The sequence below is a fragment of the Liolophura sinensis genome, chromosome 11 (assembly GCF_032854445.1).
Source record: "Liolophura sinensis isolate JHLJ2023 chromosome 11, CUHK_Ljap_v2, whole genome shotgun sequence".
NCBI lineage: Eukaryota > Metazoa > Mollusca > Polyplacophora > Chitonida > Chitonidae > Liolophura > Liolophura sinensis.
The window spans coordinates 2,743,837-2,764,818 of NC_088305.1; the positions used below are offsets into that span (position 1 = coordinate 2,743,837).

General features: G+C 42.6%; 2 protein-coding genes across 2 annotated transcripts in view; one reads left to right on the top strand and one right to left on the bottom strand.

Annotated features, from left to right (window-relative positions):
• Nucleotides 1–1,089: 1,089 nt before the first annotated feature.
• Nucleotides 1,090–13,621, top strand: LOC135477760 (involucrin-like). The gene is made up of 2 exons (XM_064757963.1): nt 1,090–1,794; nt 13,547–13,621. The coding sequence occupies exons 1-2, from the start codon at nt 1,090–1,092 to the stop codon at nt 13,619–13,621; spliced, it is 780 nt and encodes a 259-aa protein (XP_064614033.1).
• A 3,677-nt stretch (nt 13,622–17,298) lies between these two features.
• LOC135477761 (zinc finger CCCH domain-containing protein 13-like) overlaps nt 17,299–20,982 on the bottom strand; it is a 102,712-nt gene continuing 99,028 nt past the window's right edge. The window contains exons 3-4 of the mRNA XM_064757964.1: nt 18,034–18,195; nt 17,299–17,484 (exon numbers count right to left, since the gene is read on the bottom strand). Of these exons, the coding sequence (XP_064614034.1) occupies nt 17,299–17,484; nt 18,034–18,195 (348 nt within the window). The remainder of the gene's footprint in view (nt 17,485–18,033; nt 18,196–20,982) is intronic.

Consider the following 20,982-nt stretch of genomic DNA (forward strand, 5'->3'; position numbering starts at 1 on the left):
ATTCTGGTCACATGATAGATACTTCAATTGCACCACATATTTGTTTTGTCAAAAACGACGGAATATTTGGCATGCTTTTTATTTATCGTACTTACAGTGTATGTAGCACCTAATGCCGATTCTGGCCATAAATAAGTCCTCACAATGGACCATATATATACATATGGTTCTTATGGTGGTCAACCATATGACCACCACAAGGTTGAAACTATAAATCAAGCAAAGAAGTAAAACAAAGTACGGGTATATATCTCGCACCTGTCTTGACATTTTTTTTTATTTAGGAGCAAACAAGCCCCGTTAGTGACAAGTACCATAAATATATGCAATCTGCATTTAAATGAAACAGGTCGTTCAGGTAATTCACTTCAGTGACAGTTTTGTCCCAGTGGATGCCCAGACTTCTAATGTAGCCATTTGTTCGTGTTTTTATAGAGATCGCAGACATTTTCTTTTAAAGACAACGAAATCGATATTCTGCGATCCCCTTCAAACTGGAACTAATCCTAGCGTGATTCCCCTCTTACTTACAGCCGTCACTTGTTTCAAACACAGCGTTCAGCTGAAAGACAGCTTTCTTTACAGAGTGATACTTGAGTTGATAGCTCATCCGTCTCGTGTTTACACCAGACAGCTCAGTGTCTTTACGGGCTGAACAATAACACATGAGGACAGCTCGTCTTTAGCTTAGCGGACACAATAATAACCGGCTTTATGAGGGATTACCATGGGTACCTGTAGGCCCTATATCCATGAAGATGTACAGCAAGCCCGGCACAGATACCTGTATATATAGCTACATCTACATCTGCATCAACGTAATGAACTCAAAGAGCGGTCCAATATATATGTGTTAAATTTAAAGCAATACAAAGAACTGAAACAAGGAGAGCTTCAGTGTAGATGCGTGTATGCAAGTACGTGTACAGTAAGATAAAGATGTGAAGGAGAGCCTCGGTTGGGATACGTGTATCCTTGTACATGTACAGCAAGATAAAGATATAAAGAAAGAGCCTCAGTGTGGATGCGTGTATGCAAGTACATGTACAGCAAGATAAAGATGTAAACAAGGAGAGCCTCAGTGTGGATATGCGTATCCTTGTACATGTACAGCAAGATAAAGATGTAAACAAGGAGAGCCTCAGTGTGGATATGCGTATCCTTGTACATGTACAGCAAGATAAAGATGTAAACAAGGAGAGCCTCAGTGTGGATATGCGTATCCTTGTAAAGGTACAGCAAGATAAAGATGTAAACAAGGAGAGCCTCAGTGTGGATACGCGTATCCTTGTAAATGTACAGCAAGATAAAGATGTAAACAAGGAGAGCCTCAGTGTGGATACGCGTATCCTTGTACATGTACAGCAAGATAAAGATGTAAACAAGGAGAGCCTCAGTGTGGATACACGTATCCTTGTAAATGTACAGCAAGATAAAGATGTAAACATGGAGAGCCTCAGTGTGGATACACGTATCCTTGTAAAGGTACAGCAAGATAAAGATGTAAACAAGGAGAGCCTCAGTGTGGATACGCGTATCCTTGTACATGTACAGCAAGATAAAGATGTAAACAAGGAGAGCCTCAGTGTGGATATGCGTATCCTTGTAAAGGTACAGCAAGATAAAGATGTAAACATGGAGAGCCTCAGTGTGGATACACGTATCCTTGTACATGTACAGCAAGATAAAGATGTAAACATGGAGAGCCTCAGTGTGGATACACGTATCCTTGTACATGTACAGCAAGATAAAGATGTAAACAAGGAGAGCCTCAGTGTGGATACAACTGAAAAGGTACACCTCAACATGGACGCATTTATCCCTGTACATCCACAGTAGCATAAACAACTGAAAAGATTCACCTCAACATAGACGCATTTATCCCTGTGCAGTCACAGTAACATAAACAACTGAAAAGATTCACCTCAACATAGATGCATTTATCCCTGTGCAGTCACAGTAACATAAACAACTGAAAAGGTAGACCTCAACATGGACGTATTTATCCCTGTACATCCACAGTAACATAAACAACTGAAAAGGTACACCTCAACATGGACGTATTTATCCCTGTACATCCACAGTAACATAAACAACTGAAAAGGTACATCTCAACATGGACGCAATATCCCTGTACATCCACAGTAACATAAACAACTGAAAAGGTACACCTCAACATGGACGTATTTATCCCTGTACATCCAGAGTAACATAAACAACTGAAAAGGTACATCTCAACATGGACGCATTTATCCCTGTACATTCACAGTAACATAAACAACTGAAAAGGTTCACCTCAACATGGACGCATTTATCCCTGTACATCCACAGTAACATAAACAACTGAAAAGGTACATCTCAACATGGACGCATTTATCCCTGTACATCCACAGTAACATAAACAACTGAAAAGGTTCACCTCAACATGGACGCATTTATCCCTGTGCATCCACAGTAACATAAACAACTGAAAAGGTTTACCTCAACATAGACGCATTTATCCCTGTACAGTCACAGTAACATAAACAACTGAAAAGATTCACCTCAACATTAACGCATTTATCCCTGTACAGTCACAGTAACATAAACAACTGAAAAGGTACACCTCAACACAGACGCATTTATCCCTGTACATCCACAGTAACATAAACAACTGGAAAAATGGTACCTTCACCACAAAGGCGAAAGTATTATCTTTGTATTCGACAAGTACTCATTGGTGGATGAACATTTATGGTATGAGTTTTCTGTACCCATTAAAGGGTACATGGGACTGTTGGGTTTTACATCTTACGACACTGTGGCAGTGTTTGACTGTTTTGTCAATTTCTCTGGGCGCAATGGCATAAAATTGAGTTTTCTGATGGCAATTTGCAAAGATAAGGGCTTTTTCATAGAAATGTAAAGGCGTTTATAATAAGATTGCAATTGCTAGAGCTTAAAAGAACATCGCTCAAAATTTAAAGGACTTCTAACTCGTCCCGAGGGCAGGGAGAACACGTTATCGTGTCTTCAAAGGCACTTTCAAGCTCTTTTGCTTTATGCTCTGATAAAAATCTGCTATAGGGTCTTCTCAGTGCCAGGCACACACCGTCTGGGTGCTTGTACGGGAACAATCGAGGACACTCTATCTCACACAACTCTCCTTTATGCCGTAGTCATACGGAGATCGATACTTAGCCAGACGGACATAGAATTGAGAAGCGATTGGCCGAAAATAGCTTGATGATATTATGGGCTCAACTTCAAGTTGGCCGTATTTTCTGAGAGAAAAAAAGATAAAAAAAATACTTCAGCTTCAGATACACAGCTAAAATGCCTGTCTAAAATTACCATCGCTTCTTTCAAAGAACTTCCCTGAGTAGAATAAAATGCATTTAAAAATGTTGAATTCTAAGATAGACTTCATGAGCCCGATTTACAAAATTTGGCGTCGATTGCGCTACAGCAGTTATTTCTACCTTTATCTCTAGAGTTCCTTTGTATGTAAGTTTGTATGTATGTATGTTTTAGATTTTATGTCGTAATTTTTAATCATATGACGGCGAGGAGTCCTTAGGAGTATGTATATATTCTGTGTCGTCTTGTAGCAGGGCGAGTCCATGCCGCCAAAGTGCTGCCACCACTGAAGTATCATATGAAAAACACCATACATGATACCACACCCTGTCGCATTATACTGACACCAGGTCAACTAGTCGTGTTTCCTTAATTTAACCTCGCAGTGCTGAGCGCCAAGACCTTGGTTTGATCTCAGGTGTCCATACCTCACGGCATACCGCCTGACCATTAGGCCACAGCGGCGGGGAATCCCTGGCGAAGTGCATAATATATTGTGAGCCATTTCTCCATTAAACACGTGGCTAAAACAACTCCCCCCCCCAACCCCCAAACCAACAAACAAACAAATTTCATTGTTGTTTAGTACCATACACAAGAACTGTTCACTCATACGATTGCACTCAGTTTTACAGGTGGAGAAAACCCGAATGCCAGAAGTCAACCACCAAACTTTGGTAAAGTATTGACGAATATTACATGTGCACTCCAGGCTGTGCAAACGGACCTTTGAGCACCGCCCACTGGTTAATTCGCTATGCCCCAACAACGCAGTGAGAGCGACCTAACCTATACAAATTCTCTGTCCAACGACGAGTTAGAATAAACCAATATGATCCTTATACATTCAAGCTTAGGAATCCGGATAGTTTTACGTGGTGTATCTTATAACGATGTCTTCATTTAGTCTGTCTTTTGTCTTTCAATAACAAAGTAGCCGGAAAGATTTCTGTATTAAAGACCTGGCAATACTTCACCTAAAACTGGAATCACGACCCTATTAACACTTCCGTTTCTCGGGAGGAGGAATGTAATTCTGTGGGTGTAAAGGGTTTTAGGGTGTAAAGTCTTTTTTCGCTGCCAGCCTGCCAGGTTTGGTGTATGCATGCCTGGTATCAAAATGATGGAAATTGTCGAACCTTTGGGCAGGTATGAGTTTTAATGATGAAAGTTTGAAATTCTGGGCGAGAGAATACAACGAGTCAGGTGGTGACGAGGCTGTGGGTGACGTGACCTTGGTGTTGCTAGGCACCCCTCCCAGTTGCCGGCATAGAAAGGACCAGATTTTGACGGTCAACCTGTCAAGAATTTTAGGGCTTCCTTCTCACAGGCTGGTTCAGGTATACACCAAAGCTTATTGGCCCCAGAATGTTTGGGACTGCGCTAAATGTTAACATTGTCGATTGTGGAAAATTAATGGGGGTTGGAGACCAACTCGGATCGCAACACTTGGCCTATCCCAGCTATATCAGCTACCGACGCTCAAAGATGACAGCCCATTATCACTTGTGCTGGACTAAATTTCTTGTTAATTCATTGACAGAAAACAACTGGCCAATGACTTTCCTGCTGTGGAGTGCATGGAGAGACGAAAGTGACTTAGTGCGAAGGCAGACGACTCCAATCCTCTCTCACACAAGATGTGGGTTCAATCCGTGGGAAAAGTACTTCTGATTCATCCGCTTTCTTTATAGGTGCCTTAGTTTTTGGTGTTCCTCCCTTGTTTTTGTGTGTGCATTAGTCCTTAGTGTTCCTCCGTTCTTTTTGTAGGCGCATTAATTCTTTGTGTTCCTCTCTTCTTTTTGTAGGCGCATTAGTCCTTGGTACCCCTCCGCTTTAGTAGGTGTATTAGTCCTTGGTGTTCCGCCGTTGTTTTTGTAGGTGCATTAATCCTTTGTGTTCCTCTCTTCCTTTTGTAGGCGCATTAGTCCTTGGCATTAGTCCTTGGTGTTCCTCCGTTCTTTTTTAGGTGTATTAGCCCTTAGTGTTTCCCTGTTGTTTTTGTATTTGTATTAGTCCTCGGTGTTCCTCGGTTCTTTTTGTGGGTGCATTAGTCCTTGGTGTTCTTCCGTTCTTTCTGTAGGTGTATTGGTCCTTGGTGTTCCTCCGTTCTTTTTTAGGTGTATTAGCCCTTAGTGTTTCCCTGTTGTTTTTGTATTTGTATTAGTACTTGGTGTTCCTCGGTTCTTTTTGTGGGTGCATTAGTCCTTGGTGTTCTTCCGTTCTTTCTGTAGGTGTATTAGTCCTTGGTGTTCTTCCGTTCTTTCTGTAGGTGTATTAGTCCTTAGTGTTCTTCCGTTATTTCTGTAGGTGTATTAGTCCTTGGTGTTCTTCCGTTCTTTCTGTAGGTGTATTAGTCCTTGGTGTTCTTCCGTTCTTTCTGTAGGTGTATTAGTCCTTAGTGTATCTCTGTTGTTTTTTAAGGTGTATGAGGCCTTGGTGTTCTTCCGTTTTTGTATGTGTATTAGGCCTTGGCGTTCCTCCGTTCTTTTAGTAGGTACGTTAGGCCTTTGTGACAAAAAGCCGTCGACGGTATTTGAGGCACCAAGTTGATTAAAGGCACCGCTGATTAAAGACGACTTCTTTTTCATCATGCAATTGTGACGCCAGAAGAGGAAAAAGACCGCAGTAACCTGACAAAGGCCGGTGGTTTAACCGTTTTTCTCCACCCATAAACTTGTATAATTAAAAAAAACTGTTAAGCATAGCAACATACATCAATTCAGTAAATAAATACGGCGTTTATAATTTGTTTCAAGTTCATGTCTTGTTTGATTAATGGATTTCTTTGAATGGTGTTTTACCCCACAGTAAAAAATATTATACTGATATTACTGCGGCCAACATCACGGCGAGAGGAAACAGGACAGAGCTAGGGGCGGGCTACATTACGGTGGGAGGAAACCGGGCAGAGCCTGGGGGTAAGGCGGGGTGGGGGCTGGCCAGCATTGTGGTGGGAGAAAGCCGCACAGGGCCTGGGCGAAATCCAGGACCATCCGCACGTTGATGTAGACCTTCCCAGGTATGGTCGCAGGGGAAATCGGCATGAGCTGGACTTGAACTAACAGCGACCGCATTGGTGAGAGGTTCTGGGTCTTTGCGCCGCGTTGTCAGACCAAACACCTCGGCCACGCATCGTGAGATTTAAATGACCAGTTTATTGAAGACTACTTCACATACACGACAACGCTTGTCAGGTAGCAACTGTATTAGTGACTTTTTTCAGCTAAAATGCTATATTTTCAGCGAACATAACTTGGTGAGCATAAAAATTATTTCATTCATGTCAGAGCCGTACACTTAAAATAAAAAACTAACTATTAAATTAACAGAATACTGTGCTATCTGTGTGATGCTAGACTACATTATGTTATTTGCTACAAAGTATTATCTTTTATGTGACAGAACTGTACTGTTATTCCAACGGGACACTTTTGTTGCTACACCTCAGGTATTGTTGGTACACCCCGTGTACTGTTGCTAAAGCTCGGCTATTGTTGCTACAACTCGGGTATTGTTGCTACACATCGGATATTGTTGCTACAACTCGGGTATTGTTGCTACACATCGGATATTGTTGCTACAACTCGGGTATTGTTGCTACATCTCCGGTATTACATTATCCATAACAGCAGACCGGCCCGGATAGCACAGTTGGTAGAACGTCGCTTCGGGACCGGTAGATCCAGGATCAATCCTTGGTCGAGTCACACCTAAGACTTTAAAAGAGGAAGTTGTAACTTCCTCGCTTGGCGTTCAGCATGAAGGGGATAGTGCAACGACTGGTTGACCCGTATCAGTATAATGGCTCGGGCGGGGCGGCTTACTTGCCTTCGGTAAGTCGTCTCAGTGATGCAGCACTAAATAAAAGAGCGGTGGAAATCCGTCCTGCAACAAGGAGGCACATTACACGTGCATGCACCCTAATGATTCCTTCGTCGTCATATGACTGAAAAATTGTTGAGTACGACGTTAAACCCCAAGCACTCACTCACTCACTCCATAACAGCATTAGGCTACAATAACATAATGTATTCTATTTATTTGATTGGTGTTTTACACCGTACGACAGAAAACAGGGCAGAACTCGTGAGAAATCCGTGGCTTGCTGGAAGACTCTCCCACGTTCAGCGGCAGAAACCAGCATGCGCTGGACTTGAAATCACAGCGACCACATTAGTGAGAGGCTCCTGGGTGGTTGTGCCACGCTGGACTTGTTAACCGCCTCGGCCATTGAGGCCCCCTAATGTATTCTACCATCACATCGAAAACATATTATGTTAAATTAAAAAAAAATACACTCACAGGGAACAGAAGGAACTGCACTTTACACGTTGTCATTTTGTACTCTTTTTTTGTCACAGAATCTCTGTTTATACCTGTACATGCGCATTGAGCTGTGTAAGTTACTTTACATTATACTCATCCATTAACATGTTGGATATCTCTGAACAAAGCAGAGTATTTGACTTTAGTTCAGTACTATATCTGAAATAATACAAATAAAAGTGTTCGATGTATTCCGCCGGGTTCCAAGGGGCTGTCAGTTCGTCAAAGGTCGGGAGTTGAGTTAAGCTCTGACCATGTTACCCTGGTAACCAGATGGCCACATCCGGTAATGAACTAGTATTCTGGTCGGATTTTCTCAAAACCACCGCTAAATACCTATGAGATAAACTTTTATTGCTGCATTTGAGCTCTCCCATGGACCCCTCTGTCTGTGTCAGGTGATAATCATGCAGCTCCGCATCAAAAGGTTCAACGATTCGAAACCAACTAAGACTTTTGTTTTTTTGCACCTTTGTGTCAGGAGGTTGTCAGACACGATGCAGTGGTTTTATTCAGGGCTCCAAATTCTCTGATTTTCTCTATCCATAAACCTGACAGCCGTCGTATTGGTGAAATAAACACCAGTCAAATACGAACACAGATATTTTCCTAAAATATTTGTGGATACCTTCATAGTCTACCTTCATAATTTTGTATATACGAACATGAAAATTATCCACAAAAATCACTTACCCCACTTATCTTGCGAATTTCCTTAAATAAATGCTTATATATATATATATATATATATTATATATATATATATATATATATATATATATATATATATATATATATATATATATATATATATATATTTGCCAAAGTTCAGATGAATTGATTTGTACGTACGGCGTGCCGTAATGCGACGACTCCAATACTGTACGCTGTTTTAAGTGCTTTCCGGGAAATATCAAAATCACACGTCTACATAATTACTGTGCCCTCTGGGAAGGGTGAGAATAAACGCCAAAACAACTAGCAGAGTCATATCACGTGAGATGTTGTATTTCGTCTTATCTGCTAGATTGTGAGCCGATTTGATCAGGCGGGTCACGTGGTAGCCTTAATCAAACCTCCATTTGATATGGGGATTGGGTTTTGTGGAAATCGTCTTTGGAAATGAACACTTGATGGAAAGGCAGTCGGGTAGAGCCGGGCGTATGTAACAATTCAGACGATTGCCTCCCAATGGTAGATTGATGGGCATGCTAAGCATGGACTCGTTAACCTGCTCTGGATAAGAGCAGACTTATCTGACTGGGTTTATGGTCCGTTTACGATCATCTACATACCCAAATCAAGTTTTGGGTTTTTTTTTTTTGTTGATTTCCTATCCTGCCATGTTTTGCAAATCTTGGGGGAAATTAAACCAATTTATTTCCATGAAACCTTTATCTTTGTGGGAATGTTTTTGAAATTAAAGAAAGTGTATAAAACAACAAGTATTGTGCTAAACCAAGTCATGGTAGCTAGTGGCTAATTTCTAAGATCCCTATTCAGATAAAGTTTTGGGTTTTTAATGGGAAACTGCCTTCAGTCGAAGACAAATCTGTTTTTTATCATGTTGGTTGAATCACGAGAACTATATGTATGCGCGGAATGTACATATTCATAGCGGGGATCCGCCTTTTGTTGCCGTTAAATCTTGCCATTCTACAAGCCTTTGAAACTTTAGAAACTCATCAAAAATGGATTTGCTTTCTACAGAAGGCGGCTTTTTTATGAATGCAACAACTGTTTGTTCTTCAACGTTACAGAAACTGTGTTTACTGCAGAGAAAGTTGATTAGCAATCATGAGCCCCTACCGGTGATTATCTACTGTTTTATTACGTTCTTCTTCAGGACAAGCAATGCGGTGCTCAACAGGATAGCCAGCTCGCATCAAGCTCTAAAGCTCCGGCCAAGTGTGCAGAGTATTGATCGAGATGCTGACCGGAAAAAATAGTTTTACTACTTTATGGAAGATTAAAAAAACGCAACATTTAAAGGCAAAGTAAACACCAGGACGAAGTGTACATTGGTTGAAAGACCAGGAAAGTAGTTCGATTAGTTTAGAATTTTTCCAAATGGTTTGGAAACACCAAGTTCACCATCAGAGGGTATCAGTGACGTCACATCCTTAGTTTTGCTTGTGAAGTTTTGACCAATCAACGGCAAACTGAGCAGTTGACTTTCAAAGCAGCGTATGAATGCAGTCGTGTTTTGTTGTTGCGTGACGTAGATGTAGGAATGTATAGGATTTGTAAAGTCAAAAGTAATATCTAAAACGGTGTGAAATAGCACGCTTCTCACTGTGTGAAATAAATACCGATATTTCACCTACATATTAATCATAAAAACAAATCGAACTCGTACGCTAGTTTAAATCCTTTTATTTGCAAAAATAAAAAATCAACAGGGCGCATTTTTCGTGGAGGTAAACGTACAAGCCGGTATGTTGCGTGACACATTCGATGTTGTTTGAAAGGTCATCTCTATTTAATAAGTATATTTACACACAGCCCGCTATTCACAAAGGAGTAGAATAATTTGTAAAAACCTTACACGACGTCACTGGTCGCAATATGGTCAGAAAAGGCCATCGTAGGATTCAAAGTTTCAAATGCATGTTACTAAGTTGAAAAAATCCTAAAAAAATAAAAAGTAAATCCAAATACTTTTCTGAACAGTGTCAATGGTCTTTCATCTAACATATGCACTTTACATTAGTGTTTTTTTTGCGTTTAATCAATGTGTAGCTGATAACGCCATAGTCACGTTTTATTCGGGATTGGCGGGTGCGGGCGGTATATGGGTCAAGTCGTTAGAAGCGCCTGCCTTTCAATCATTAGGACACACAGGTACGGGTTTTTACCAACTTAGACACGGAATTTGTATCTTTTCTTGATCTCACTACTTGTCACTACCTTTATATAAGCAAATAGTTTCTGTCTGCATCTTTAAATGTCATCCCACAGGTCTCTTTTTTGGACATTTTTTTTTATTTGTGCTTGCATGGAGTTGAACGAACAAATGTTAAAGTTTTTTTACTAACCGACTGAGTGATTATGGTGTCATGCCATGTCAAAATATGAATCATACAAATTGTAGTTGAGTTTTATTAAAAGCTAAAACCAGTCATTGTTTTTTTTGTTTTTTGGAGTGTTTTTGTTTTGTAATAAATTGGAGAAAACGATTGCTTGCCGTGGGGTTATTTTTTAAATTTTATATTGATCACCACGGAAATTTCGTGGTTCTTTGATTGTTCTGTTACAAGCTTGGCCAATCAAGGTCAACGTTTTCAAATCTGAAAGCACACAATCTAATTCCCTATCCCGCAGTTCCATTTACCCGTGAAATTACTGAAGGCTTAACATACTGCCTAAGATAAATTCTTTAAATTAGAACGTAGCCAATGATGATTTCATTCCCATTATTGAATTATCTTAAGATGAATCAATCATTGGCAATTTCTTATCAAATTGAGCATTGGATTCCCAGTTCCGCTGCAGATATTGGGCTGACAGCCTTTACTATACATCCGCGATGGTTTTCAACAGGAAGACTCTTTAGATACGATTATTAATCGAAGACTAACCGTTCGCACAAAACCGAGACGTTTTATTTATTCTCTAGAGTCATGACATTTTTGAAAATTCCTTTTTTAACGGAGGTTTAAGTTAGTCGTTTAAAAAACAAATAGGCTTGTTTGTGCATAAAAATGTGTTTTGTGTTTTCCAAATGTACATTCACATGTAGCTAACTCCATGCAGGACTTCTCTCTGATGAAAATCGTTCCAAAAACCATACGCCTATATGCTTTTGTATATATAGTACATGCTCTCAAGGTAAATAGAAAAATAGCGTTGTACTCCGCTACATCTACACTTACATCTGTAGAACCGGTAAAGAAGTATTCTAGTTGCACAGATCGTAATCTCGTAATATTGGGAACCTCTGGGGTTATTTAGTCTTGACTGCGTAATTTAGGGCAACTAACTCTTGACCAATCAAATCGCGCATTTCAGCTTAGTTTCCGATGGTTCTAATACGTATCACCATGTTTGTTAACTAATGCGGGATGCGGTGCTATCTCCCAAGTTCTGATCCATTTTAAACTCTCAGACGCTCTTTATTTGACACTTAGATGAGAACGGTGAAAAAAGACGTCCATAAATATATACAAACATGAATATTTTCTACCAGAAAATTGTCCACGTTACAATTCTGTTGCAATTTTTTTTTCGGCGGCTGTCCAATGAAATATTCCTTTAAAGGCAACACATGCGTTAAACATTAATCAACCAAAATGTTTTAATCTATTCTCAACAAAGCGATTAAAGTCAAACACAGTTAAAACATAAAGCAAGGTTCACCAGACGGACAAACCAATTTTTTGGATTTAAGAAGCGAGTTAAATGCATTCAAACATTTGAATTCTGCCGTGAGCTTTCTGGACAACATTGCCAGTCACAGGGTACTCTAACATGATTAATATATAGACTTAATCGAAGAGGAACCACCCCATCATGCAATTTTATGACCCAAATGGGTAAGATTTTTTAACCTCGTGACACCATCATGATAAAAGACCCACTGGTGCATATCATTAATATGTATGAGGACACGGGATCCCTGGCGTCAAAACGTGGCTGGAATTGACATTAGATTCTGTTTCTGCTCTCTGTGACTGCCGCGTTCAACAGTGTTAGAAGGTAGATCACGTGACATTCCCTTTGGAGCCTCATTTTCGCTTCGTTGTATTCTTTTTTGTGTGAAATCTGAATACCCACTGATGACTCCACTTACGTTGGCCGCACAGGTAGCCGAGTCGGAAATGTGTGCACATATATGCAAATACCAATTTCCCACTGAAGATAAGGTACATCGTTTCGTTAACTGTACAAGTTGTGCGAACCATTTGATGGTAAAAAAAGATAAATCTTCTGCCAACAGCAACAAAAAATAACGGTAAATAAAGTCGACTGGCTGACCTTTAATTTTAACTCGGATCACTGGTAAACTTCTTCAGGATTCGTTACAGGGCTTTTACATGAACAGTTAGGATAAAACCCCAACTAAGGTAAATTGACAAGGGGTCGTATTTCACCGGATACGTGTGACTATTTCTCAGCTATCACATTGTCGTCGCTGCTTTGGTTTTTCTCTCTGTACTGTACGTCTGAACTACATATCTTATTTCTGCTTAATTCACGAACACACGCCTTCGTTCAGGAAGTTATATCTATAGGTATAAGATAGACTAGGTCATCTGATGTACAGATATACACAGAATTTTAGTAGAGAGTAAACCCACAGTAAGGCCATGCAGTATGTAGTTAGCAAATGGGTGACGGCGTGGTGACGTCAAGCGCCAGGCGCGCAAACTGACCAATGAGCGCACCTCCTTCAGCTCCTTCGCGACCAAACGGTCACCCATGGGTGACCACGCGGTCTTGGCGCGAGCGAGGCGCGTGACGTCACGCGCAAGGCGCCCTCAGAGCTAAATTCCATTGAGGGCCCCGCTGTGCAACCCATGAGAGAGGAACCTGACGAATCCATGAGCGAACGGACCCATGGGTGACCACATGGTCTTGGCGCCTAAAGTTTGTTGATGTCCGCGCTATGCAACCCATGAGCGAGGCGTGTAATACATGACGGACAAATGAGTGACATGGGTGTGAAAACGTCGGTTTGTAAAGTTGGGTTGAGCAGATCCTTAAGCTCCATTTCACGCCAAAACTGACCAATGGGTGACCGTGCACTTTTGGCGCCTGAATTTTGTTGACGTCCGCGCTAACGGGATAAATAGAAGGTGGAGAGTGAGGGAGGAATGTGTCGCTATTGGAAGGCTTAACAAGTACTTCCCTCGTCAAAACCCATCATGGCTTTAAGGAGGAGGAGGATGAGGAGGAGGAGGAGGAGGAGGAGGAGGAGGAGGAGGAGAGGCTTCGGCGAAGGGAGAGTTAACGTGCCGAACGTGCGCCAGGCACTTTTCCAGACGGAGCAATTCCGAGCAAACGCAGCACGCCGAGGAGGGAGGAGCGAGCTTGACGTGAGTTTACTTGCAGAATGTGCGCCAGGCTCTTTTCTAGGCGGGACACCTGGCTGCCGCATGAGCGGACGTACCACGCGGAGGAGGGAGGAGCTAGGTTCACGTGCCCGACGTGCACCCGAACGTTTTCCCGTCGGACACATTTGGTCCGGCACCAGCAGGTGCGTGGGGAAAAAAAAACGTACCCATGCGAAGGGTGTAACAAGACGTTTTACCGGTTGTGGGATTGGCGAGTGCATCAACGTGCTGAACACGGCAGGGTAAGTCACACACAACACACGCACTAGTATCGTATAGTATAGTATCGTACAGTATAACTATAGTAGAGTATAACTATAATATTGTATAGCTATAATATAGTAAAACTACAGTAGGGTAATAGTACGGTCGCATAGTAAGGTGACTTGGTGTAAAGGTGTGGGGCGTGTGATGACGCGACACCCCACGCACAGTGTCAGCCAGGATGGTGAACATGACAGGGTAAGTCTATGGTAAAAAAAAAAACACTGTGGTAAAAAAGCCGAACGTTTCAGCACTGCGTCAGACACCGCAGTGCTTTTTATAAGTCACAAATGGCCTTATACGATCGTCTTATTTATGTTCTTCTCTAGACCTGAAGGCCGTCGACTAAAACCGTCATATTTATCATAGGATGCAGTGTAAACACATGCCCTATTTCGTACTATGAATAGTCCAATTTTCGATACTTGAGATTCACTGGTGAACTGCTTTCGAAGTGGCACATCGAGTGTTAGATAACCGTATGCTTCCAAGTTATAAGCTTATTTTTTACATGTATGTTGCCTAACACGTTTCTGTGGCCTTATTCTTTGGTGCCTTTTTATGTAAAATGGAATAAAAAAATAATTATTGGATATCACAGATTGCGCTGTATGGCTAATCTAAACCCACAGATTTTATAGGCTGTGTTGAACTTGTTCTGTTTTGTTCATTTTACTTGGGGAAATCGCTATTGATGACAATTAAACGGTTAATCATGTTTTAAAAATGTAAACAAATTAGAGCTTGACAGTGTGGGAGACGATAGCTCTCGAGTTTTCGCCGAACTCTGTGACATTCTCGCCAGCTTGTCAGGCCTACAGTTCGGTTCGTCGCTTCTCGATGCCCTAATGTTCGCTAGGTAATCGCCCGCCGCTGTTCGCTTCTGCACATACATGAAAAGGTATGACTGCCGATACCAACACATAACTGTGTGAAATTATAAGCTATTCTATTAGAAGATCCAGACGCTAGAGATCACGTGATTTCCCTGGTTGCAAACAGGGTGAGTGAAGAAATTCGTCCCGCAAAATATTACATAGGAAAATGCATGTGGTCAAATCGATGTCACCAATAGTGTATTCGTTGGATTTGTGTAACAATAAATACAAAGAACGTTATCACAGCCCACTGGCTGGTGGGGTGATGAAAAAACGGGGGCTGGGCCCCAAACTGGTGGTCCACCCAATCGAACACCATTAAGTTGTTATCGTATGTTGTGCACGACGTGTCCAACGTATGTACAAAAGCGTCTATGGGACGACCTCGAGTCCGCTGGGTTAAGTATTACACGCAACATTGTCCACACACGGCAGCGTCCAGACTCTGCAGCCGCCGGGTCTGGGCACATGTCCATGAAGATGGCTTCCCAGTGTTGTCCGGTTCGGAGGGATGTGTCTGTGTTGATAACGCAGGTCCAGGGTGTGTTGGTCACTTGGTGAGGGAGGTAGTCACCTGTAGCCCTCGTGGCAATTGCACCGTGTAAATGTTGTTTTTTTTAACTGGCCAACTCACAGAGCGCGCTTCGACTTTTGTCTATTTCTATGATATTGTTGAATTCGGCGTAGCACACCACGTTAATGCTTTCCGGCAGTGGTTTGGCAAACCGCATCTCTAGGCGCAAATCACGTTTCTGGACCAGGTTCAGTTGGTGATGGTCGTGGAGGTTGGGGGTCAAGTCGAAACAAAACAGCGTGTTGCCTTTGGCGAACGTGGTGCGAAGGATGGCGTTCACCTCGTCGTGAAACCCTTTCCCCGTGTTGGTAAAGAGGTTCATGTACTTTCTGACGAGATCTACAATCCCGGTCTCAATATAATGTGTCAGTGGCTTGGCAGGAATTTGACGTCCGCTGACATGCAAGGCGACGAAGTTTGTGTACAAGTGCTGGAAATAGAACGGGTTTTCCTGCCCCATGAGCCAATCGTGCGGTAAATTCATAAGTTGCTTCAGACGCGGGCTAAAACTGAGCCCCACTTTTTTCTGAAACCGCAGGCTGTATTTCCGTTGCACATCATCGAAACTGAACATTAATTCACCGGCGTGTGCGGATCCTCTTTGGAGTCTAAATATAAGGGTCAAGTCCGACATTCATATACCATTCGTAGTTCGTAAAGGGCGTTCCAAGTCGATAATCGCAAGATCCATTTCCACAACAACGTTTAACACTAACTCCCGAAGACAAAGGTATGTAAGAAATTATATAGATAAGAAATAAAGCCGGTAACACACAAGAGAGAAGCGGTCATCAGTTTTCAATGATGCCGGGCAGACAATGAATATTCCAGGCATGAATTCCATATCAAAGTTCAAATTCGTAGTCCGTGAATGAGTTCCTGTCAAATAACAGTTAAACATACTACACTTCGTCTTGCCGCACATTGGTTTCCCGGACCATAACAGAGGAGCGTCTTATTCAATTGCTCTTGTAGATATTGAATAGCCGACTGGTCATGGAGGAGTTGCACGCTGAGTTCCGTGGCTAATCCACCCACTAAAACTCCGATGTACAAGAAAACTCCGAGCACGGCTGCCACGGTGCCTTTATTCTCGCGCATGCCTTGTACCCACTGATCCATCCCTAGAGGTAGGTCGATAGGGAGTGACAGTCACCCCCGTCATCCTCGGGGTTAAATACGTTTGATGTCCGTGGCCGGCACCCAAGAATCAAAGCTGGGTGGATAGCCGACCCACTTCACCCAAGAGTACAATTTTCCCCGGCGACGTTCCCTTTCTAAGATCTTCTCCACCTCATAAATCTTGTCTGCCGCGGCTGTCACCGGTTGCAGTTCGGTCTCGTAAAACGTCCCGAGCAACCGTTCCGCGTTCAAGTCCTCCAGTGTGTACACGACAGGCTGGCGAGGGTTGTGAGCGGTGAAATATTTGTAGATGCGTCCTTTCAAAATACGGTGCATAGTGACTCAGGGTGGTTGGAGGTTAGTCGTACCTCGTACATTAACTTGGTGCGAACAATCTCTAAATAATACTGCTGAATGGGCCGGGGATCCTTGACATGTCGGCAGACGTCTTCAGTGAAAGCTCGCACGATCTGCAGACGTCCCTGATTGATAATACCATCCGCAAGATACTACGGAGTACACCCGTGTAGCCTTGAAGGTCGATGACGGCCTCCACCCATTCTTTCCACCTGGGCGTTGTGCGCAACTTATTCAGGCTAGAAAAAGCACAAAGAAGACACCGTCATTCTAGTGCCGTCACCGACCGAGCCATGTAGCAATCAATCAAAATTAAAAAAAAAATAATAGTGGTATGAGCAACACGCAAATGTGGTGAAGATGGAGCGGTTAAAATCACTTACTCGTCTGCAGGCTTGTCCTGACCGGTCATGGAGGGCTTGGGTGGGTTGGCTGCCATATGTTCTACGTACATCCGGGCGAAGTGAGGGTTGGACTTCTTGATAGGCGTCTCGTTCAAAACCTGACGCAGTTGCTGCTTCATTTCCTTCCCCACCTCCCAAGGTAGTGATGGTGCCTTGCGAGCCTGGCGCATGAAATTAACGAGCACAGATCCCTCTTTCAGGTAACAGGTACGGGCTTCGTCCACGATGCTGACGGCCAGCTCTCAGTCTTGCAGCAAAGGGGAAAGGGAGGTCTCCACGATCGCGCCCAGTTGTGCTTTGCGCCTCAGCGGTAGGATGTGGGGGTGGAGATCCACGTCATAAGCATTCCACAGCAAGTAAGTCAGCACCCCCTCCAGCTCTGAGTTTAGAGAAGCCGGTTTCGGCTGCTATGACTGAGTTTCACGGGGTTCCGCCTTCACCTTGTCGTCATCATCACCTCAGCCGCCACCCCCACCGCCGACGGTGCCGGCAGCCTCTTCCTCGGCTGCCATCAGCAACATGTCGATGTCTGGGATGGCTTCTACCAGGTTTCGCCAGTGGGTGAGGTAGTTGAGGGTGACACCTTCTTTCGTCAGGTATAGCGGACCGTCGGGTCGACATGGTCTCCATTTCTTCACGTGGACGAACTTGGCGCGGTCAGGGTTCGTCAGAGTGGAGAGACATCAGCCGTCGGATAACGGCTGACGCACCGTCAAGCCCGCCTCGGAGACATCCGCAGCCAGTTCCCTCAACCTAGCCCAACTCTCCCCGTCGAGAACGACACGCTTTGGTGGAGAGTCAGGGTCTATGGGACGTGGTAGAATCTCAACCACCTTGTCATCACGCACCCCCACCCACAGCCACGGGGCAAGCTGAAGTTTGGACACACATTCTTCTTGGCAGGCTCTGGCAGCAAAGGGTTAGCAAATGCGGATCGTTTAATACTGACAGCGTAGCGCCTCTCTCTGGATGAACGTGGTCTGGCGTTATCCAGGCAGGATGGGTAGCCGGAGTAGCTTGCTCGTTCTGGTTTAAATACTGGTTTTAGGGTCACTTTCCTGGCGGATATTGTGGCCCATCAAATCAGTGTTTTATTTCATTTTTTTAACACATGAATATTTTGGATAGACAATGGCAGTGCGTTGGTATACTATTTACATATGTACATGAGTCAATTAGTGGGATTAAACCTTTTTGTGGTAGCCTGTGTTTGGCTTATTGTATAGGTTCAAATGCTGTCATGGTCATTTAACAGAAAGGGGATAAATAGTAAGCTATTTACAGATATTATACATAGATCTACATTAAAGAATTACATTGACTTGCCTATACAGAAATTTAGACAGAGAGTAAACAACAGTAGTGCTTTTATTTATTGGTCAACAGTTTTGTTCTCTTGCTTTCTCCTCTGTGACGTGGAGTTAAGGAGCTCCCTCCACTTATACCGGACGCCGTCCAGGAAAAACCAGCCTACTGGAAACCTGTGCCTGTAACAGGTGCGACAAGTATAAATGAGGAGCAAGGATGTCAGGCCTCATCCACTTAGTTGAAACAAGAGATAGTCAGTCCTATTGTTGTATGTCTTTCATGTTTCTGGTCGTCGTTTCCTTGGTGTTAATTTTCTTTGGTCCCATTGGTCTTCTTATTGTTTTCCCTGTCTTCTTCTTTGCTAGATTTCCTTTTCTCTTTCCAATTTTTATTTGTGGCCTGCCATGGCGGTGCAGACAGCACGTTTCATAGACCGGTAGAACAGTTCCTGGCCTAGAGTGTTTAGGTGCACTCCGTCGTTGGTTAGAATTTGCTTTTGTGGTCGAATTAGTCCCCTGTGTCTCAAGAAGGTGGCCAATTGGTTGTTTGTCAGCTTCTTGTTAATTTCATGGATTTTTGTATTATAAATGTGGACCGAAATTCGCGGAGTTACCTGACGGTAAAGAAGCTGGATAATGTAGATACTTGGAATTTGGAATTTCGATTTTGGTGCACCAACATAGTCTAAAATATCAGCGCAAATTGCTGCTGCTGATTTGTGAGAGTCCGCATGGTTTCCCCCAATGTGGAGGATAACTAGTTCAGGTTTTGTCTCCTGAAGGAGACTTTCCAATCTTCCAGAGTATCTAAGTGTCCCAACTCTAGCTCCCCCAATGCCAAAGAACCGAATGTCCTGGAATGCAAATTAACGGTATAGCTACCAATCAAAAATTGATAGAGGGTCTGCCGTCGTATGATATATACACATTTGTAAATAAATAGAAAATAAATATCAACTAATATGAATAGATAAATAACAACAAACAAGAGGGCAGACTAGTAAATGGAGAAATATTATTAATGACTACAGTCAACAACTTTTGTGGTTACATTGTTTTCGTGTGCTATGTTTTTGCAGATCGGTTTCATAGACGTTTTATCGGCCCTCAAGATCAAGGTATCGCCGATATAGTCGGGGATAAAGCTTTAGGAAAGAATTATGTATCTGTGGAAAAAACGGCCCTCAAAATCAAGGTATCGCCGGTGTTAGTATATGTGTTTGGTAATTTCGGAAAATGCAATGTTTTTAATCAGAGAAAGTGGCGTATGGTTGACTAGAGCAGAAACGGCCCTCAGAATCAAGGTATCGCCGTTGTTTGTCCATTATGTTTTATTAGATTCGGCTTTCGTAACCCGTCGATTTGATGTATTCTTTTAGTAAGGAGAATATTTGTGCTCTCAGATGTGGTTTGGGGTTAAGGATAGTCTGAAGGTCAAGTTCACATTTGTAGATTTTCAGGCGTTCTGCCAATTTAATACATTGTGGCAAATAGTGCTCTATGGTTTCATCATCTACTTGACAGGCTAGGCAAGTTGGTGAAGAATTTTGGATTATAGTTGCTAGGTGTGCTTTGAGCCCTGTTTTCCCTAGTCTCAGGCTTGATATGTTTTTGTCATCTTGGCTTTTCAGTAATTGGAACGAATTTAATTTTGTAATCGTTCCGTCTCATATTTTATAGTGCCACCGCCCGCGGGATTCTTTATCCCATTTCTCTTTCCACTGATTGTTAATTTGGGTATTGATCAATGTATGTATTTCATTTTGGCTCAGGGGGACGTCTATATCTTGTTGATATTTCTCTAGGCTCGATTTTGCTGCCTGATTTTCAATTTCATTCCCTCGAATATTAACGTGCGCTGGAACCCATGCTAGAGTCAGTTCGGTTTTTTGTTTCTCTATTTTGTTAGTTAGCGAGATTATTTCTTGTAGAAGGTCTGGTCTGCTCTCAGATTTGGAGTAGCTTGCTCTCTTCAAGGCTCACTATGCATGCCGTAAGCGCAGATATCACCGAAATTCAGGCGCCAAAACCGTGCGGTAACCCAATGGTCAGTTTTGGCGCGAATGGAGTTCACCTATTGGTTAGTTACGGCGCGAAATGGAGCTCACCCATTGGTCAGTAACTTGTAGAAAAGAGGCACTAACTAGTAGAAAACCTAGCTTTAATACAGATTTTAATTTTATAAACTTATGGTGACAGCTCCACCGAACTCTTTCAGCTGAAAAACATGGACTTCATTCATGATATCTCGACATCTGCGACTCCCAATGGCTGATATGACTTATGTTTTTTTTAGACATTATCTTGCCAGAGCATTTTGTCTCTGTCGTGACATACATACTAAATGCTTTA